Here is a 22,935-nt window from a genome sequence, read left to right on the forward strand (position 1 = left end):
CTTTACATTTTCAAAACACTGTACAAATACTACTTTTCAAAACACCTTTGTTAGATATCATCCCTACTGGGATAGGGAAGACGTGGAGGAGAACAGGAGAGTACTCAGGGATATATGGTAAGTCCACAGCAGAGCTGTGACTAAAACCCAGAAGTTCCAGGATCATGCTCAGTCCACTACACCGAGGTTCTCAAACTGTGGACCGTGGACCTCCAGTGGTCCGAGAGCTCCATTCAGGTGGTCCGTGGATAGTTCCCTCTAAAGTGCACACCTGAGTGGTGCCTGGAGAGAGGGCATATCCATCAAATTAAAAAGGTAAGACTACTGATATTAAAATATGAGTTGTGAGATTTTATTTGTAGAAAAAAACCCAATTATTATTAAGGCTTTTATATATAGTGCTTTTGTCCAAAGTGCTTTACAGTAGGTAGCTAATGGTACAAACAATATTTGGAAAGATCATTAAGTGGTCCGCCAAGACTCTCAGCAATTTTCAAGTGGTCCGCAAAAAAAAAAAAAAAGTTTGAGAACCACTGCACTACACCACACTGGTTTATTTAAAAAAATGTAAGTAAGCAATCCTTAACCCTATTACAAGAAGGGCTCTAAATTAATATTTTTTTTTAAAAAATACTATTTTTAGTATTCATGCTGTGTGTTTACTCCTTCACATTCCACTGAACTTTGATAATGAAAGCAGCCTAATCATTTTCACATTGGCTTTCTAGTCAGTCTCACTTTCAGATGCTCTTTCAATTAAAAGTTGTTGTTTTTTTAATTTCATGAAAACATTTTGTTGGTTTGGTAAAAAGAGTATATTTTAAAAACCTACATTTTGGATCAAATTTGACCTAATTTCCCTTTACTTTATTCATACAGGTACTTGTTAAAAAACAAAACACACCACATACACAACCACAGACCCGCCTTCTTATCTCCCCTCCAAAAAAGTGCACATCAGTGTAGTTTTAAGTTATTTGAAAAGCTCTACAACTCACACAACATGGTCAAATCATCATTGCTATTACTGCCCATAATTACTGACTGACAGACGTATTTTCCTTGTGAAACCCAAATCTCACATGTAAGCCTCCTTAGCCCAAAGCACAGCATCCTTCTCAGAAAGCCACCTATTTGGAAGCAAGTTCCATAAGCTGATGACTTCTACTCACAATGCCATTTACTACACAGTTCTAGCCTAACACATAGCTGAAGCATCTCCACTGATTTTAACTGTCAGATTCCAGATAACCCAGTGAAGGATAACCATGACATGGCGAGCATTGGAGGGAAACAATCTTGATCAACCAGAGATTGGAAGCAGCACTATGGAGCACCACTGCTACCTGGGAAACAATGGGTTTTGACATTTTCATATAAAAGTTCATATAAAAGCAAATAAAGACATTTTGGTTTCATTATTTGTGTTAAAGAGTGTGTCATTTGTTCCAATATGATACTGGACATGCAAGTACTGAAAACAAGCCACTGTTAGAGGTGAAATTCATACTCTAAAACTTGAACTTGACTTAGTTCACATCAGGGATTCTCAACCTTTTTCTTGCTGAGGCCCCCACAACATGCTATAAAAACTCCATGGCTCAGCTGTGCCACAACAACTGTTTTCTGCATATAAAAGGCAGGGGCGGCATTGGGGATAGCAAGCCAGGCAATTGCCCGGGGCCCCATGCTACAGGAGCCCCCATGAAGCTAAGTTGTTCAGGCTTTGGCTTCTGCCCTGGGTGGTGGGGATCAGGGCCTCAGGCTTCAGCCCCATGCGGTGGGGCCTCAGCTTTCTGCCGAGCGCCCAAGCGAGTCTAATGGCAGCCCTGCTTGGTGGACCTTCTGAAACTTGCTCACTGCCCCCCCCCCGGGGGCCCCGGACTGGTTTACATGTCTTGGCTCTCTGCTCCCCTCTGTGCTGACCAATGCAAACCTGTGGCATGGAGATAGCTACACAGTCTCTCCTACATCTACAATTCTGTGGGAACTTAAAGTTCAGCTCCAACTTCAGCTGCCACAGATAAACATGATTGGGGAAGAGTTCAAAACTCCGTAGGAAGTGAGTGCTTCTTTGTTCTGAGATTTTTCACAGGTTGCTGAAGCTACTGACTTCACGGGGCAACCGACAAATGACTGCTACTGGGATGCTTGTGAGACCAAGAAGGCAGAGTTCTTATTCACACACTGGGTAGTGCAGCTCATCCAGTTCATTCCCACACATTGATGACACACTGCTGTTGCACCCTGATGAGTGGTACCTTTTTTAGTGCAGGACACAGTAGCTGCATATATAAAAAAAAATCACAGCAGATTATGAGAATCTGCTCTATATCATTTCAGACGTATACCACTTGCCCAGAAGTTAAAAATTTTTACCTGTACATTTATCTGTAAGAATAACTGCATCTTGGATTCTCCAATCTGTTACTCTTAACTGACTCATTATGAGTCTAGCAGAAAAAGGAACCATTCAGTGTTAGAGAGTCCATCTCGACTCTCCTGCTTTCCCTTAAGATCTGATGAAAGTAGCTGAAAGCTACTCAGGAGAATCATAATCTAGTATATGTAAATGGCAGATAGCTTCTACTCTTAGTCGGACAAAAAACAAAATTTAAAAATAAACATTACCTGAGGTTTAGGGAGGAAAAACAAATACCCTGGATATCGGTGACTATCTCTAAATAACAAAACCAGCATCTGTGTGTCCTTTCAGATTGCATGTCTGATGCACAAGAAACATCATGTACAGATTAATATTTCAATTTATGTAGCCCCCACAGAATTATCACGATTCTCTTTGCAGTTCCTCAAAGAGAATGGGCAGTTGCAGAGAGAAATACTTGGAGAAAATTCCAACTTCTTGTCTGTGTATACCTGAAGCACATTCTTACAGACTAATCTAAAAATTCCTAAGTCAAAAGAAAGAAGGCTCCAGTTATTTGATTTTTTTTTTTTAAAGTTCACTACATTCTCTGGTTTATTTGATTCATGGTTTGTGTCAATCTTGACTTAAGTTTCCCTGAGGACTAATATACGGTGATCATAAGGACAGCAGTTACCTAACATTTTGCAGAAATTACTGTAAATATATTTAATGTTTTGAAAAGCCTCTGTTCTCATGATTTTAAAGGTTTGGGGATAACACCCCCTTGCCTTGCAGCTCCACATAACTGCCATGCTTTCACTCAATCTCCAAAAGCCAGGTTCTTCCATTTGAGTAATTCACTCAGGAACTCACCATCTAAGCTCTTGGCTGCAGGCACTCCTCCTCCTCCCTCTCTTCTCATCAAGCCCAAGTTGTGCTTTTATTAAAGGCACGATTTATTCTTGTATAATCCTCCTCCGCTGTTGACAGGCCTTGCGGCAGCACAACTCTCCTCCGGCTGGAGTGTCTTTTCAGAGCTTGTCAGTGAAATTCTCAAACTGGTAATAACTCTTGCCAACCAAACACACATCTTAACATCCATTACCCGCTCCCTGAGAGCGATATTCATTGCTTCCGCAACATCTCTCCCCATCAGTCACCCCTTGCTTCCCACAAGGGAAGCGAGTGGTTTAAATGTATTTTTGTAGTCAAATTTTCTTCTATTACTGTTCACTAAACAAAACTGCTTAACTTTATCCCTTCTAGGAAATTTCTAAAGATAACAAAGCTGACTCTATTTGAAAGCGCTAGGGGAAACTTCCAGTGTCTTCCAACTGCTCACTAACTTACCATGTCCATTAAAATTAACACAACTTACCTTCCATTACAAATACCTAGTACACATGAAAACTTTACATAGCTTTACTGTTTATGGCTTCTGTTTGCTGTCCCAAATACTATAACAATACTGTTAACCTACATGTTAGTTTACTACTTTTAAAAGGCAATCTTTGTAAGAAATGCCCCTATCTTCTGAGGCAACAGAAGAAAAAAAAGATAGCTGTTGCCCTAGACTCCCCTGCTTTTGCACAATTTTGTTTTGTGCTTAGATATGAAGTGAGGTGTGTCTTGAGGCAAACTAAGACAACCAGATAAGTGGTTGGGTTGAGCTGGCCTGAGTAACTGAAGCCAATACATTTCTCAGAAGGAAGGAGCGGCCAGGGAGCAAAGTGGTCTCCCAGGGGTTGCTCCTTTCAGAGGGAAGGTAGCAGTAAGGAACAGCAAACCTATGTGGAGATGAGAAGCTAGAGCAGAGGTCGGCAACCTTTCAGAAATGGTGTGCCAAATCTTCATTTATTCACTCAGATTTAAGGTTTCATGTGCCAGTGATAAATTTTAACGTTTTTAGAGGGTCTCTTTTTATAAGTCTATAATATATGACTAAACTGTTGTTGTATGTAAAGTAAATAAGGTTTTTAAAAATGTTTAAGAAGCTTCATTTACAAATTAAATTAAAATGCAGAGCCCCCCAGACTGGTGGTCAGGACCTGGGCAGTGTGAGTGCCAATGAAAATCAGCTCGCGTGCCGCCTTCGGCATGTGTGCCATAGGTTGCCTACCCCTGAGCTAGAGCCTCCTGCATGCTCAAGAAGACAGGAGAAGGAGCAGCAGCCAGACCAAGAACTGATTTATTTAGGTTGGTTACATAATCAACAAATCTTCATGCTCCCCAGTAGATCAAAGAAAGTTGCACATACATGGTTGTGGGGTCATGGCAGCATAGGTGTTCTTTACTTAAACCAGTAGGATTAGTACCCTTGCAAAAAGAAGTCAGGTAAAACTTTCAAGCCCTGAACACCTGATCTGCGCATGGATGACAAACATGGTATCTGCAGCAAGAAAAATTTCAAGTCAGGATTAAACAACTTTGTCCATAAGCTCCACACAAGGAAAATAATATGTAAAATTATGGACAGTAATAATCTCTGCACAGAAAAGGGAACACCAAATTCCTGTGTAAGAAAAATATTTACCCATCATGGATTTGTTCCAGAAGTGCTGAATACAGTAATAAAAAAATGTTTTTCAAATTTTTTTGTAATTTTAAGTCAGTCACCTTTTCACTTGCTCCCTGGTCCCTCTTATGCTTGCTTAAATGCACTATGATTCAGGGGCAGCCTACTTATTTTCTTCTATACACCCTTTTATCAATATGTAACTTACAGGAAAATCAAGGTACATTCAGTACCAGTGGTATCCAAATAAGGAATAATATGTAAAACTCAGGAACACTACATAAAACAGATCAGGAACAATATACTGGAAAAACAAACAGATATACCAAAATGCACTTACCTTAATTCTGTCAAAATAACTGCACACAATAAGATCTGTTCCCACTACCTTATAAAAATGAGTGCACCTCAGTTTATTTGAGCCTCGATGCAGGTGTCTCTCTCAGGGTATGTCCACACTACCCACCGTATTGGCAGGCTGTGATTGATCCAGTGGGGGGGTCAATTTATCATGTCTAGTCTAGACACGATAAATCGATCCCTGAGCACTCTCCCATCAACTCCTGTACTCCACCACTGCGAGAGGTGCAGGCGGAGTTGACGGGGGAGCGGCAGCAGTCGACTTACCGCAGTGAAGACACCGCGGACGGTAGGTCTAAGTACGTTGACTTCAGCTACGTTATTCACGTAGCTGAAGTTGCATAGCTTGGATCGATCCATATTCCCCATGCAGACCAGGCCTCAGACTTTTCTTCTAGGTCTTCAGCTTCTCAACACTGTAGAAGGATTCACTGACTGTAGGATTCAGTGATTTCTCCAACTCTGCTCTCTCCACAGAACACTCTCTCTAAACAACCTATATTATGCACTATCTGTGTCCCATCTCCCACTGCTTCATTCCTTCTCAGACTTTGTTCTAGAATCTAGCCTCAAAAAAATTACAGAACCACATTCTGGAACGTTACCTTGGAAGCCCTTAGATTTCAATGTGCTTCGGACCAGGCTTTTAGACAGTTCCATAACTGCCATTCCTAATCATAGCCACAGCAGTTAGCTGTGTTTCTTACTAAAAAAATGTTTGAAGTTGAACAACATAAACGCTTGCACATATTAACAGGAGATAAAGTGTTTTGAATACAGGGAAAGATGTCTTGTGGCTTAAACACAGGACTGGGAATCAGGAGACTGAGAATAAAACTCAGGCTCTGCCTCAGATTTCCTTTGTGACCTTGACTAAGTCTCAATTGCAATATTCAGCTTCTTCCATCAGGGAAATCAGAATACCTGCCTCCCTCACAGAGGCTTAATTTTTTTGTTTGTGTAGTGCTTTCATCAAAAGAAATATACACATGGAAAGCATTACTATTGTTATTAAAATCCAGTCATGGTACCATGCAGAAAGTATTGCAAAAATAAAAGCATCATTACATCAAGCATTAAAAATGCTATTAATGCAGTGTTTATTTATGCCCTGATAAGATATTTAATGGATGATTATATTTATTTTCTTTTGGGACAAAGAGCAAGATCCATCTTCTGATGTGCCCTATGGCCTGCTTAACTACATAAAGAACGCATCTTTGTTTCTGTGATTAAGGTTTTTCAAATTAAGGGCTTATTTTACTTACAATAAAATAAACTTACATTTAAAACATTTAATTCTAGATAGATAAGCAAGGACTGTTTACTTAGATTATAGCTTTCCTCAAACTATAACCCAATTTACTCTTAAAAAAGAAGAGCAGCACATTCACTGACTGAAAAGAAAGATCACTTCAAAGTTCTTTCTCTAGTCAATACCCTGGAGCACGCTGGCTTAGCCTTATGATAAGTCTGTATCTTTCTTCGTGGATCAAAGATCAATTAAAAATTCCAGCATTCTATGACATACATAAACTGAATTAATTACAAACCACAGATACTAGAAAGAGCATTTTATTAAAATAAAGAACAGTCATTCTGGTTTCTGTTTAATGTGTGACAAGTAATTGACCACTCACACATGCTGAACCAAGCAGGAACATAACATAAGAACATAAGAATGGCCATACTGGGTCAGACCACAGGTCCATCCAGCCCAGTAGCTTGTCTACCAACAGTGGCCAATGTCAGGTGCCCCAGAGGGAGTGAACCTAACAGGTAACGATCAAGTGATCTCTCTCCTGCCGTCCGTCACCACCCTCTGACAAACAGAGGCTAGGGACATCATTCCTTACCCGTCCTGGCTAATAGCCATTAATGGACTTAATCGCTATGAATTTATCCAATTCTCTTTTAAATCCTGTTATAGTCCTAGCCTTCAGAACCTCGTCAGGCAAGGAGTTCCACAAGTTGACTGTGCCCTCTGTGAAGAACTACTTCCTTTTATTTGTTTTAAACCTGCTGCCTATTACTTTCATTTGGTGGCCCCTAGTTCTTATATTGTGGGAACAAGTAAATAACTTTTCCTTATTCACTTTCTTCACATCACTCATGATTTTATATACCTCTATCATATCCTCCCTTCATCTCCTCTTTTCCAAGCTGAGAAGTCCTCGCCTCTAATCTCTCCTCCTATGGGACCCGTTCCAAACCCGTAATCATTTTAGTTGCCCTTCTATGAACCTTCTCTATTGCCAGTATATCTTTTTTGAGATGAGGAGCACACACCTGTATGTAGTATTCAAGATGTGGACGTACCATGGATTTATATAAGGGCAATAAGATATTCTCTGTCTTATTCTCTATCCCCTTTTTAATGATGCCTAACATTCTGTTTGCTTTTTTGACTGCCGCCGCACACTGCATGGACGTCTTCAGAGAACTATTTATGACGACTCCAAGAGCTCTTTCCTGATTAGTTGTAGCTAAATTAGCCCTCATCGTATTGTACGTAAAGTTGGGGTTATTTTTCCCAATATGCATTACTTTACAGTTATCCACATTAAATTTCATTTGCTATTTTGTTGCCCAATCACTTAGTTTTGCGAGATCTTTTTGAAGTTCTTCACAGCCTGCTTTGCTCTTAACTATCTTGAGCAGTTAGATGTGAAAAAATTATCTAAGTTATATCATTTGCAAACTTTGCCACCTCACTTTTTACCCCTTTCTCCAGATCATTTATGAATAAGTTGAATAGGATTGGTCCTAGGACTGACCCTTGGGGGACACCACTTGTTACCCCTCTCCATTCTGAGAATTTACCATTTATTCCTACCCTTTGTTCCCTATCTTTTAACCAGTTCTCAGTCCATGAAAGGACCCTTCCCTCTTACCCCATGACAACTTAATTACATAAGAGCCTTTGGTGGCGGACCTTGTCAAAGGCTTTCTGGAAATCTAAGAACACCATGTCCACTGGATCCCCTTTGTCTACATGTTTGTTGACCCCTTCAAATAATTCATTTTTTAACACTGCCTATTTCTCTAATGGAAGGAGTTAATGTTAACAATTTGGAAAAACAAAACAATTAAGAGAAGACGTATTAAAACAGCAAGAAAGGGGACAAGTAGCATTATGAGTCTCAGATGGCTGCTTAAAGAATGTTTTATGTGCCACATCACCTTTCTGTCAATGGATATGAGAAATGCAGCAGAAGCACTAAAGTGAACGTAAAGGCAAACATTACTGAAGTGAAGAGCCCACTTAGAAAGACACTGTAGCCGGATAAGCCAACTTTACAACAGAGAACTGAAACATATGCAATTAAGTTAGAAGGGGACTGGTCCACTCCACAACACAGACAGGAGTGATTTGACATTAGATATAAACTATAAAAATGAACTTTCATTAAATGACAACAGAGAGAACAAATGAATGGCAAAATTAAAATATTTCTGGTACAGGGAGAGAAAAATATCTCCTGGATTTTCTGGTATGACAAAAATCTGGAACTGAATATATGATAAAATCTATTTCAGCTCATTATGGGATAAAGAAATCTTCAGGGAAATTAAATCCTACAAAAGACTGGAATGCCTAAATTCTGACAATGGAAGGCAATAAAGCTGACTCATCCATGAATTGAGGAAAATAATTTAATATTAAAGAAACATTAAGAAATGAAGTTTGTAACAGGGGTTCATTCATCAGACATATGTGAGTTTTCGCTGTGTAGATTGATATTATAACAGAAAGGTTAAGAGTATTACCAAAACCAATACAAAAGAAACAGCAGGCAGAGAAAAAGATAGACCAAGGAAAATAACTTGCAACCGAAGAAACAACTTTGCATACTGAGAAGCCATGGGGCGACTTAAAACATTTAAAAGTTCATTCACCTTCACATGCAGAGAGGCTACCAAAAATATTACTCACTTCCCCCAAACACTGCTCATTGGAAAATGAGAGCCTTTAAAAATGAACATCTTTTCCAGTCATTATCAATTTGGGATCCCTTGTCAGAAACTAGAGTTACAAAGCACAATAGAAACAAAGAGGGCCTGCTGCCATAACAGTGGGAGCGGAATAAAAATTCAATAGACAATGTGGGAGCAGGTGGGAGTGGGAATTGCAGGGTGGGACTGGTGCGGGATTAAAAAAAGAATTGTCTTGTGCTGCAAATAACATGAACGCTCCAGCCAGCAGCCGCTGCTCTACATCTGCCCAGCTCTGAAGGCAGCACTGCTGCCAGCAGCAGCACAGAAGTAAGGTTGGCAACACTGATATTTGTATGTTTGTTTTTTTAAAGGGCAAAAGGCAGAAGTTTCTTCACAGCACCCCAGAGAACCTCTTGCACTCCCCACTAGGGGGTGCCCCCCCAGTTTGCACACCACTGGTCTATAGAAAATCTAGAGAAAGCAGAGGTTTGGTTGTTACTATTCTGAAATGGCTATTACAAGCATGGTCAATAGCAGGCTGAACAAAGAACAACAGATATATATGATGACAACTAATACTTTTTAGACGTTAAATTGGGCAAAGAGAATTGTTGCACTAAGATTCACAGAAACATATGCTAATTAGGCACACAGTAAGCAAGAGTTGAGATACAGCAATTTGATGTGGTCTATTTGCTCTCACATTTAACAAGAATTCAGACAAGCCAAGGGAGAAAAATATTAAGAGTTGAATGAAAGTATAATTACACAAATCATTTAAATAATAATTTAAATAATGAATAATGGGAGGGAATGAAGAGGAAAAAAAGATGGAACAGTCGAGGATCTGAACATCTTATTTTATACACTTTAACAAAAAATACTCTACGAACACCAAATAGAAAACAATTTTAAAGCAAACCTGCCATTTAATATGAAATATTTTAATCATTATCTAATTACACACAAAATACAACACTAAGATCTTTACAATATTAATTTGAAAAGTCTGTCAAGCAGGGAACACTGCTATCTTGACAGCCCATTGGCAGAAATCAAGACAAAGAAAATGAAATTCATTATCTGAATGAGAGAGGCAGAAACTGTCAGACATAAGATTTTAAGTAAAAGAACAATAAGAACCTTGAAAGCCTCTGCCTATTTCATTCTAACAGTGAACTGCATTTCCTCTGTCATAAGCCACTTCCTAGTAGGAAGATCAATCTGACATCAGCTCCCACTGAGGCAGGTGTGCAGGCACACACACACACCCCCAAGCATCATTGATCAGGGAGATCAATTACAATAACAGGTATCTCTAAAAACTCAGTACGGTATATTATTCTGCTGTAAAGTAAATGTTTTTCCAGCTAAGATTACAGGTCACTAAATTAGTGAGTAACCCATTAAATGACCCTAAAACAGGTACTGAACACATACAATGTGGCAGACTATCTAGTATACTATAATAGCTCCAAATTTAAAATCATGTAGTTTATGAAGTTAGAGCATGGAAAAAACAGAGACTGTGGGCCATATATCTAAATATATGCATATATACACATACATTGAATGGTAAAATCCTCACACAGTCTGTAAATATCTAGTCATCTGTGATTCAAATGCAGGTCACTTATGGGAAAATCAAATTATTACAAAATAATGTAAATGGTAATGAATAAGAAGGGTTAAATAATAACTAGATCAAGTTCACAACAGTACTAGAGGAACATTGGTGTTTTATTAGTGAAACTTTTGTTAATGTACACTAGTATTCCTGTAAACAATTAAACAATAAACTAGAAGTTTGCTTGGGCCAATATGAGAGAAACATGCTGTATGAAAGTTAAACTTGGGTGTGTAACAAAGGAACACACTGTATTAATGTGTACTACTCAAATCACAGTAACGTGGTGTACTGACCTAGGTAAAATGTGTTGTTCACATCAAGTGAAATATAATTGTATCAAGGAGAACCTGGATCAAACAGAGAATTCCAAAGATTTGCTGAAATTCTAATTTGATAGTCTGGAAAAAATTGTGACAGCCAGTTAGAGATGGAAGGTGGAAAAGGCAGAGTGGATCAAGAGATGGTTGTACCAAGACATAGGTAATATTTTCACACTTCAAAACATAGTGTTTGTCTGCTTAGTCTTTTTTTTATAGTGCCTGAATAGATGCATTTAGTTAAAACTTTTATACATGACAATTTTTTTTTATTTTATTTAAGCACAGAAATTGAGTATGGATATTCCAATTAAGACTGACTGACATTGAGAATCTTACAGAGAATGCCCCTAAATTTAGAGCAGCTTGAGCCAGAAAGTTTAGTAACAGCTTGTGCGTCTGGTCCTAGCAGAAGGAGATTGTGATTTTCCTTCCACAGACAGTGCTGCAATGAAGTTAATGGAAGCCAGCTTGTACATGGGGAGATCCAATGATTTGAGTGTAGCCAGTATAGCTACTATATTCATCAAAATAAAAAGGCACTAATTTAAAAATTGCTAATCTATTAAAATACTGGCTAATAGCCGCTGAGACTGCCAATATACCCATAGTGGACAAAAGCAAAAGAACCAACTAGTACTGCCAACCATGTAATATATTGACAATGGAGGAATTCACAGGTAGGAATAAGGGAAAAAAAGACATACTTTATTACATGAACAGTCAATAAGAATAATCTGGCCACCAAACTCAAATTCTTACTTTTCAGTGCACTGGATATATGGTGCTAGTACTTGACTGAAGAGTATGAACAGGATATTCAAAACTTCTCTTTTACTAGGTTAAGCTATAAATAAACCTAAAGTTAAAAAAAATACTAAGAAAATTATAATTGTTTTAATACATAATAAAAAGTGTTTACTATAAAAATCTTAAGATTTCAACAGGCAGTATACATAGTTTTATTTACATGATATACATGTAAACCCCTTCAGTCAACATAAAAAAGAGAATATCAAATATCTAAGTTAAACCTCATGTATTTCCCACATACATACATGAGAGCCCAATAATGCAGACTGAAATATGTATATTATATATGGTATCAAGACTGCTTTCTAACACCCTAAAGTTCAGATTTGTTGCTGCTACATTTTTATAGCTTATTACATTCAAGAAACAACTCTTCTTTTTTCCCTCCATTTTTGCAGTTCAAAGAGGCAAGATACTGTTCCTCACTTCATCATAATCAAAGTACAAAAATAATTTTAACTAGTAAAGCCTCTGAGACATTTCTTATGTAACTACAGAATGCATTACATTATTCTGAAATAAAATTGACGGTTATGAAATAATTATACCATATAAAAGCAGGTACACAAATTAACACCTTGGGAAAACAATATTAATGTCTCACATAAAAGAAAATAAAGATTACAAAACAACATTAGTATACTTTGCTATACACTGAAAAATATTATAGAAGTCAGCTGAGTGAATGCTGTCATCACAGCAGCAAAAAAAATTCTGAAGAAATATGTAAGAATTTGCTCCTTATATTTTCACTATGTTTATATTTTCTAACTAACTAGGCACCATTTGTACCTTTTCCTTAAATCCTCTTAGTTTTGACCAAGCTTTTTTGCAAGGAAATTAAAAACCACTTCCCTGAAAAATAACCAGAAATACTGAGCTCTGCTTAGGTTTCCAGGGCAGATCTAAGTACACGTCACAGAGCAGTGAAACAGAAGATGAGAGATCTGGAACTCAAAAGCTTGACATTTGGTATTTATTCATCATTATTAATTATTATTTGATGGAGAACTGGCAGTGACCCCAATATTTAGTTTACCTAACACCTTCCATTATAAAAGATTATTGCCATCTTTCTTGAGCTCTATCACCTTTATTATTTGCAGAAGGAAAGCACGGTTTATTAGTACCATGAAATTCTGCTCAGATGTGGATGAATACAAACTGTTGAAAATACCTATTTCCCTACCATGGCATGTGTTGTTACTACGTGATTTTGCCAGCATGCAAGAACACCATGAACATTCTAAGGCTTGGATCCCACAGCTACTGCCATAGCAGCATACACTGCACTGGAAATCTCTGTGAACAGAAACTCTGCTGAGTTGCTGACAGAGCAGCTATAGTACCGGAGGAAGGGATGGGAAGATACAGGCTGGGCTGCAACGATCACCTGGGCCGAACACATGGTCCCATTGGCCTATTGCCCACTTCTAGGGGTATCACAGATGGGCAGATATTATTCTCCCCACCCACAGACCTCCCACAGTGGGATGAGAACCCCAGGAGAAGATAAATTAAAATAATAATAATGTGTACCAGAAGAGCATGAGTTCTAAACCCTGTTGCTGAGTGCTTTAGTAATTGTGTACTCTTCACAATTATTATTAAACTGGGACTAGCAATATATCCCAGCTCTCCACTACAGCAGACCCAAATCTCATCCAATCAGTCACACTGCATATCTCTACTTTCTATTCTGTCTGTAGAATGGGGCTACTCATGCATATGTAACTCACTATTTTTCAGTGTATTATGCAACTTCTTTTAATGGAAGGTTCAAATAGGGTAACAGTCTTCTGCTACCAATTAATATATTTAGTCCTGTAGTTGAAGAAATAGCACTCTCTGTTGCAGTGCTTAAAATTCAGGTTTCAAACCCTGACAGTGCATGATCAGCAGTTATTACAATTGCCCATGAAACCTTCATTCTTGTGCAGATTCATTGTGACACAGTCTGATCACACGGTAACATACTATCTTTTCCACAGGACAGGACAGAGACTGGATCAATGAGATTTATCTATAGGGCACTGCCTCGTTTTTCTAGCAGTTGGTAGGAGCATAGAGAATAAAGTAGGGAATACAAAAAAGATAAAACATGGTCTTGTGGTTAAGAAAGGTGACTTACACAGACATCAATTCCGTCCCTCCCTCTACTTCCTACATGATGCTGGGCAAGTTACTTGAAGTGGAATTTTGGTACATGGTCACTATTAGTTTCTCTCTCATTTTCTAGGGGCCCAACTTGAGATACCAAGGGCTGGATGATCAGCAATGCTAAACACTGTGAAGAGCAACTGAGCTGTGGCTGCTCAGCACAGTAAGGCAGTGTGACCTGGAGTAGTCAGGAATTGATGTTGCAGGTTCTAATTCTGCCACTGTGTAGCCTCAAGCAAGTCACTCTCTGTGTCTCAGTTTCCTCATCTGTAAAACAGGGATAACAATACTCTCTCTCTCTCCAAGAAGTTGTGAAAATAAACTTATTAGTGTTTGTGAAGTACTCACATACTACAGTTGATGAGCACCATGAATAAATTAATAATTCTGTATTCAATACATGGTTTTATATGGTGCACAAGGGTCACATATTAGATAATGTAGATAAAAATATATTGAATAGCTCCTTCAATCCCTGAGCACTATCCCTCCTGTGCACTGACTGAAGCAGAGGTCATGTGGAAAAAATAGCATGCAATCAGGTCATTAAGGTGTCTATCATGATGCACACACTCATACAAGCAGGGGAAAGAATAAGGTTTCACAGGCAACCTTAGTTCTAGTATTTCCTAATGTTCAAATGCTTGACTCTACCAACTAAATAACTTCATTTTAATATGTCCTAATGTAATTATTATTTATATTTTGGTAGCACCCAGAGATCCCAACTAGAATCAGAGCTCCATTGTGTTGGGTGCTGTACAAACAGAGCAAAAAAAAAAGTCCTTGCCCCAAGAAGCTTACAATATGGTTATTTAGAATGAAGCAGGAAAGGAGAGCCCTTTAGAAGTTGTGCCTATATAGGACTGAGAACCAAAGTAATTGTTCAAGCTCAATACCAGCATAACCAGTTTATTCTATGGTTGGGCCTACCAGTATAGACAGGCCCAGACACTGCAGGAATTGTGTTTAGATGTTCTGTCCTCGATCCCTACTTTAGGCTAAAATAAAGCTCATTCCATCGCTGGCAACACATTTAGTGGTTAAGAAATTAACATGCATCTGTCATGCAAGACCAACCCAACAGGTTTAAAGCCACCTAAAAACTGCCTCATGGCAAATATTTACTATACCACAAAGAAAACATAGTTTTAAAATGAAAATAAGCATGGAAAGGGATGTGAATCTGCACTATACCAGCCTAATAGTAGCAGAGCTCTGTGCAGATTTACTCTCATACAACACATACTCCCTTTCTGATAGTGTTGAACCAAATCATGTTTGACATCCCCAGAGAACAGCAAACCATTCAGCATTAACAGCTTTCTTCTGTAGCTATTACTGATCCTCTCTCCCACAGACGCAGGGATTCCCAGGTCCTTCTAATCCTTCCCTGGCATTATTTACAGCCGGCCTCGTGCTCCTCGGATTGAGGGACCTCTCCAAATTCTCTTCCCGGTGCCTGGAGGCGGAAGGCTCCCCACATCCAGCCATCACCCCCGGGATGAGCACTACGCGCCCTTCCCCTCCGCAAGCGATACTGCCCACCAGCGTGCGCCGCTCCCCAGCACCGGGCCCCCCGCCCCGGAGCTGGGGGGTCCTTTGCTGCGGCCTGGCGCGCCCCCGCCTCCGCACCCGCTCACACACAGCCCCCCCCCCCCGCCTGGTTATTTGCAACCCTCCCCCGTGAGTTACTGGGGCACCTGCCCCACTTTCATGCTAGCGAAGGAGGCTCCGCTGGGCCCCCAGTGCCCGGGGCTGCTCCGGCACCGCTGGAGGGGCCGCTCCTGCCTCCGCGGGGGTCCCGCTACCCCGCGGGAAGGGGGGTCCCGCCAGCCCCGCTGCCCCTGCACCTGGCGGGCCCGCCCCGGCCTGTCCCTCACCTGGCGCCCGCGGCTGCGGGGGGGAGGTACGCGCAGCCCCCGGCTCCGCCATCGGCTGCCTCGGCCAGCGGCGAGCGCGGCTCCGGCTCCCGCTCCCGGCTGCGGCCCCGCTGCGCTCCGGGTGGCCGCCGCACAGGCGCGCTGGGCGCTCCGCGGCACCTGACGCCGCGCTGCGGGGAGGGGAGGCGGAGGCGGCGGCGGCGGCGGCGGCGGCGCGGGCTGCCAGCGGGGCGGGAGGCGGCGGCGGCTGCTCCGGTGCGCGCAGAGCGGGTGGGGCGGAGGCTCCGGCGCCTCCAGGTGTTTCCCTCCTTCCCGGCGTGTGGCGGCCCGTCCCGCCCCCGCCCCCTGCCCCGGGCACCAGCGCCGGGGAGCGACTGGACTGGCGGGTGGGCGCTAGCCGGGCCCCGCCGCTGCCTGCTGCGCCGCCACCCGAGCTCCAGCCGCCACCCCTAGGCGGGGGGGGGGGGTGAAGGGCAAGTGCAAAGCGGCGGGCGGGGCTGCTGGAGTCCAGTCTCTTTTGCTGCAGCCCCCGCCGTCACCTCGGCCTTCACACCCTTGGCCTCCCCATTGTTCTCAAGTATTCTGGTTCCCGGGGGGGTTGAACGGATCTTTCCCTGGCTTGACAGATTGTAGTACAAAGTTTAACTCCACGAATATTCTTGAACCGAGCAGCGGGAAAACTTTCTTCACCAGTACAGATTCAGCGCCTCAGGCATAATCCTTCCGGGGGCGCGGAGGACGATCCCCCCCTTTACAAAACAGCTGGAGCCTGATACATTTAGGGACAAGTGAGGAGAAAACATGGGGATCCAGGTACACGATTATTTAAGAAATCATTAGTGCCATGGACAATTAGTGAGAGGTAGATCATGATTGTCAAGTTTCAGGTGCATTCTGACTGCTTCGCACAGGCTCCTTGGAAAAGGTGTCACCTGGAATTTGGATCCATGTGCGTGGATCTGTTAATGTGAAAATTTGTTCCCTAATTATATACAAAATCAATACATAAAACAAATATCGGATAAAAGCAGGTTTTAAAGGACCAGAAAACAAGTGAGACTCCCGAAAGTGTTTTAAGTAGCACGAAAACGTTTATATCTTCTTCCCCTTTTCACTGATTCTTTGTTACTCTCTGTATATAATTTTTGTTTCAAAGTTTAGACCCATTGCAGTTCCACAAAAAAGGAATTCTAATACCAGGCAGTGGTCATTTAAAACACGCATGATGAAAAAAACCTCATTGGCATTTAAAAAGGAAAGACAATAACACTACATGTGAGATATCAAGCTTCAAACCTGTTGATTTTTTTCATATATTATAAAGACACACATTGTGTCATAGCTTTGCATGCAAAGGTATGTTTTGTGGAGTAACATTATTTCATACATTGATAATTAGGCTCTTGTAATTAGTTTATCCAGGGAGGGAAGCTAAACTATCTGTAGCATCTGGCTTTCAGGGAGGTCCTGGTTTAACTCATTTTTCCAGCTGAGCAGATTGAAACAAAAGAAGGTTAAGTGACTTGTTGGAGGTCACAGTGCCTTGAATAAACCAGTGGCAAATTCTCATTATTAGCTCCTTCCTAAACTCCTAGACATGCTGTCTGCTTTCCGGTGTGGAATACATCTTGAAAAAGATACAACATGTCATCCTATAGTTATGTTTCTCAATATTCTAAATACACGGTTCTTTCTGTTGTTTGGGTTGAGAAGAAGGTTACTCAAATACGTTTACTCTGCTGGGACAGTATGATTGTTTTCTTCATACATCTAATGACAGGCTCCAAAAAGAATTATGGAAATTGCTTTCTGGATTTCTGAAATCTACTTCTATTCTCTCATGGGTATCTGTATGTTTGTGATCAAGGGACAGGACTGAAAGCTATACAGCTCAGGTGGTACATCTGCATTGCTTCTGATATCTCTGTTTCAACTAATTCCTGCAAAAACTCTGACTGCTTTAGTACTAACAGAGTGTAAGATATCTCCATTTGTGTGATGGGAAGGCATGCACTCTTCAGATGGATTGAGCAAATCTTTCTTTGCATAGAAGCAATGAAGTTTTAACAATTTAGTCCTACACCTGCTCTGTCCTACTATACTTGTACTCAGCAGTTATCCTCCCAGTATATAGTTGACCCCATGATAATAAAAGGCAATATGGAACATAATTTTTTCCGTATTTCAGTATTAATGCTACTTCAAATAAATTACAGTTTCTTGCTACATGTGAATTGTTTTGTTGGAACTTGCTTGTGAACTATTTTTCTTTCAAGTCAGTACATTCAAATGGGTTTTGATTTACATGTATCATTAAAATAATTTTACTAGATAGAACTATGATTTCCTATCAAGTAATTATAGATGGTGCATGAAGTAATGCCTATAAGTTAAAGTTGCCCAACACTTTCCCTTATAAGGACGCTGTTTTCAGTTGCTGATAATTGTGCCAAAGTTAAACCATTTGGGCTGAAAATTTCCATGCTGGGCATCTCCCTCAGCCTGAATTATTCTGGAATGTTTCATCTAAAATGGTTCATCCTGTTCTAAGAACGAGCTTAGGGTAAAATGCATTTTTGCCCATGTTAACAAAATTCTTACAACCATTTCACTAAGGAGCTCTACTGCAAGTTATAACTTTCTGGAAAAAAATAATCATGGTTCACACATACTCAGTAGAGACTTTTTAGAGTTTGGCAGCTAAATACACCAAAGATTCTATCTGTACTGGGTATACTTCATTCCCTCACGTGGCTCCTTCCTGCCCACTGGATGAGGTACAGACTCATTGAACATGCCCTAGACCACCACTTCAGGGGCTGAGCAGAACTTGCCCTCAGTGCTTTCCTTGCTGATGCGCAGAGAATGTGCAGAAGGAAGAAACAGATGATGCAGATCCTGAGGTGTAAGGAATGTGGGGAAGGGGCGAGATTGGGTGCAGAAGGAACAGAGCCAAGAGCACAGGGGATAGGAGCCTGGTGATGTAGAGAGTTAGAAATAGGAGCTCAGAGGTGGGAAACGGGGACAGGAAAAGAGGGCGGAGCAGGAGCCAGAGAAGAGGGAGGATAGGAGTGGGGGAAAACATAGACAGGAGTCAGAGGGAAGATAGGAGTTGGGGAGGGAGGGACTGGGCATGAGCTGAGGGAGGGGACAGGCAGGAATTGGGGAAGAATATCAGCAGTGGAATGACAAGGACAGGAGCTGAGAAGAGGGGAGAAATGAAGGGGTCAGGAGCAGAAAGTTTTGTAACCACTAGAAAATGCTCTCTTACAGAACCTGGACTTGATCCCATCATTGCCGAGTCTCAATATTCCCTTTCATTCTAGCAAATAGCGGTCAAACCCACTGGCAAAGTATGCATGCCATCCTCCTGCCCTCCCCCCCTGGGCAGGTTACATAAAAGATAAGAGATCTCTAATACTGCCAGTTACACCGCTAACTCAAGGCAGTAGAGGGCTGTGCTCTGGATCTAAAGATCCCAGTCCTGGTGATAACCAAGTTGAGCAACAACATGGTTTCATGGGGTGAAATTTTTGTTTTTCCAATATTTGTTTTTTAATGTAATTCCCTAAGTTTTTAAAAAGAAACAAAACTCCCTAAATTACAAGAGTAGTAAGGCTGCAAAGAGAAGCACTCAAAAGTAAGGAAATGCCAGAATTGTTTGCCTATGAAACCTTAATTTGCCTCATTGTTTGTATGTATTATGATAGTCTTTGATTACATTATCACATACTAATATTTTAATGGTGAATAGCTTTTTTATACATTCATCTAATTCTCCCACACACATCACCTTTCTTTCTCTTCCATCTCCTGTCCCCCCTTCTTATTTTCTACTATATATGTACCCCTCCCAAACCCTTATATTAAATAACTCAAATTATAAACAATCTTAGGCATAACAGGATATACCTTTGTGGCTCACACTGCAGGATCAAGGTCTTGCTTCAGTGATTGTTGTGCATAAATTGAATTTTAATGAGTTTTGGATTACTTTTGATTCTGGGATTAAACTCAAGATTCTTTGCTACGAGGTTAGACAAAGAAATGGCAAAAGCACTCCTAGTTTTTCATGCTTTAACAGGCTGTGACACAGCCTCAGCATTTGCTGGGAGAGGTAAAAAAGAAAAATCCTCCCTAGGAAGCATGGAATGTTTGCCCTCAAGTCACAGAAACATTTTTTTTAGGTTTCTCATCATCAACTGCTGAAATCATTGATACTTGCTTTAAGGAAATTGAGTTGTTTGTAGTGTTTCTGGGTAATTGTACTAGTGCACTGGGAATGCCTGAGAGACAAAAGAGCACCTTTTCACCAAACAGTATGTTTAATAGATTTCATAGAGTTCAAGGCTGGAAGGGACCATTAGATCATCTAGTCTGAGCTCCTGTGTAACACAGGTCATTACGTTTCATCTAGATATCCCTATATTTAGCCCAATGACTTTTGGCCGTGCTATGGGGTGGCTGCCCCACACAGGCACAGAAGGGCTTCATCATGCTCTGCCTTAGAAGGAGCAATGGAGGTGTGTCCTCTGAATGTCCCAGAGAGGCTGCCTGAAGCACAGCCAATCAGGGAGGAGGTGCAGGGATTAACCAATCTGGGCCCAGCAGGCTCAAATAAAAAGGAGCTGCAGGGCCAGGGCAGTCGATATCATAGGTTAGGAGAGACTAAATCTTCACTAACCCAGGCTGTGGCCTTGCCATGGGCTCAGCTCAGGCTGGCAGCCTGAAACTGTGGCTCAGCTGGCTGGCTGCTTTGGCCAGCTGGTGGGCCAGGGGCAGCCTGGGGTGGTTCAGGCCAGGAGGTGGCTTGGGGGTGGCTGGCTGGTGGCTTTGGGGCTGGGCCAGTGATCTGGGGGCTGGGCTGGTGGCACTTGGGCTGGTGCTCAAGGCTGGCTAGCAGGCAGCCCAGGGGTTGGTATGGTTTGGCTGGGGCTCCTCTGGTCACAGTGAGGGGGTGGGGGGACTTGGGGCTCTGGCAGGTGAGAAGATGTGGGGTAAGGGCAGGGGGGGTAGCTTCCCCAAAGGGGGCATTCATGTGCCACCCACGTGCAGGGCAGAGTAGGTCAATTGCTGCTGGGAGCCCAGGGAATTTCCACAGATTTCTAAGATTTGTTAAAAATTAACATTAGTGGGTAAGAGTTCTTCATCTCTACACTCTTGAGTATAAGTTACCCAGCCCTATTTTGGTTTGAAAATATTTAATTTTAATAGATGCTGGCTTGCATTCTTCTTTGTTACAGATATTAATCTTTCTGCTCCATTCACAACTTCATATAGGATGGATACAGCCTCCTGTGTTCCAAATACAGACCAGAAATATCTCTTGAAAATTTCTGCCTTTTCTACATCACTATTTACAATTTTACCATTTGCATCTAGCAGTGGACTTACACCTGACCTAGGTTTTTCCCTAATGTTTGTTAAAAAAATCCATTCTTACTGCCTAATCTTATTGGCCAGATCAGAAAATGTATTTATCTATATCAAAAATTCAGAGACACACCTTTTTGATTATGTAATATCCATGGGATTTCTGCATTGGTAGGGATTTAAGCAGTCCCAGATAAGGAGGAAGGTCCTCGAGGATCAGTAACTGGTTAAAAGTTAGGAAACAAAAGGTAGGAATAAAAGGTCAGTTTTCACAATGGGGAGAGGTAAATAGTGGGGACCCCCAAGGATCTGTGGTGTTCAACATGCAGAGATGACCTGGAAAAGGAGGTCAATAGTGAGGTGGCAAAGTTTACAGGTGATACAGAATTATTCAATAGTCAAGTCCAAAACTGACTGTGAAGAGTTAAAGTGATCTCACTAAATTGGATGGCTGGGCAGCAAACTGACAGATGAAATGTAATGTTGATAAATGCAAAGTTTGGAAAACATAATCCCATAATCCCGACCATACATACAAAATTAGCTATTCTAAATTAGCTGTTACCACTGAGGAAAGATCTTGGAGTCATCGTGGATAGTTCTCTGAAATCATCTTAATGTGCAGTAGCAGACAAAAATCTAACAACCATTAGGAAAGGGATAGATAATAAGAAACTCATAATGCACTATAGAAATCCACAGAACAACCCTCACCTTGAAAACTGCATGCAGTCTTGGTTGTACCATCTCAAAAAAGATATTACCATTGGAAAAGATACAGAGAAGGGCAATAAAATTATTATATATGGAGGAGAGATTAAAAAGACTGAGTTAGAGGTTAGACGAGATTAATAAGGAGGGTTTCGATAGAGGTCTATACAATTATGAATGGTATGGAGAAAGTGATTAAAGAAGTGTTATTTATGCCATCATATAACACAAGCAGGGGGGTCACCCAATTAAATTAATAGGCAGTAGATTTAAAACATATGTAAGGGGACTGTTGACCCTTTACTAAAACTTAGTAGGGGTGTTTTGATTAGCTAGCTCCCAGTACCGAAAGAAAGGGGAAGGGTCGATGGGAAATCAGGACCCTAATACTGACAGTCCCTGGAGCAAGGGTGAGAGGTCAATGCTCCAGGTCAGCCTGATTGACAGGGCGGGCAGGCTAATGAGGGATCAGGAGTCCAGAGGAGGAGGGTCCCATCTTTCCTGGATGCTGGAATTGCCTGGAACAGAGTGGGGATGAGATAAGGAGGGAGGAGCCCGAGCTGAGCTGGGGAGCAGAGCCATGCTGGCCAGAGAGAACCGGAGAAGCAGCCCAGAGAGCAGACCTGTGCTGGGAGGAGAACTACAGCAACCTGAGCCAGAGAGGCCAGAGAAGCAGCCCAGGGGGCTGGAGGCAGAGCAGCATCAGTGCTGAGGCAGAGTGGAGCTGGAGCAGTCCGGAGCCAGGTGTGTGAGCAGCTGGGGAGAGCAAAGGGGGACACTGGGCAGCTGGCCCAGTGCAGGGAGACACCCTCAGCCAAGAGGCCTTGCAGGCCAGACTTACTGTAACCCCAACTGGAGGAGGGTGG

The 22,935-nt window shown here is 41.5% G+C and overlaps 1 protein-coding gene and 1 long non-coding RNA gene across 7 annotated transcripts in view; both read right to left on the reverse strand.

Moving 5' to 3' along the window:
• The window catches only part of LOC120401745, a 30,120-nt gene extending 18,943 nt beyond the window's left edge, over window positions 1-11,177 (reverse strand). Inside the window, exon 1 of the long non-coding RNA XR_005596697.1 lies at window positions 11,106-11,177. This is a non-coding gene — a long non-coding RNA (uncharacterized LOC120401745). The remainder of the gene's footprint in view (window positions 1-11,105) is intronic.
• MAP7D2 (MAP7 domain containing 2) overlaps window positions 1-16,122 on the reverse strand; it is a 144,611-nt gene extending 128,489 nt beyond the window's left edge. For 3 of the 6 annotated variants that reach the window (XM_039531905.1, XM_039531881.1, XM_039531876.1), the window contains exon 1: window positions 15,986-16,122. In XM_039531905.1, the coding sequence (XP_039387839.1) occupies window positions 15,986-16,037 (52 nt within the window). In that variant the 5' untranslated portion in view covers window positions 16,038-16,122. The remainder of the gene's footprint in view (window positions 1-15,985) is intronic. The other 3 variants (XM_039531915.1, XM_039531897.1, XM_039531887.1) reach the window with 1 other exon arrangement.
• Between the last annotated feature and the right edge of the window lie 6,813 nt (window positions 16,123-22,935).

Source organism: Mauremys reevesii, linkage group 1 (assembly GCF_016161935.1).
Source record: "Mauremys reevesii isolate NIE-2019 linkage group 1, ASM1616193v1, whole genome shotgun sequence".
Lineage (NCBI taxonomy): Eukaryota > Metazoa > Chordata > Testudines > Geoemydidae > Mauremys > Mauremys reevesii.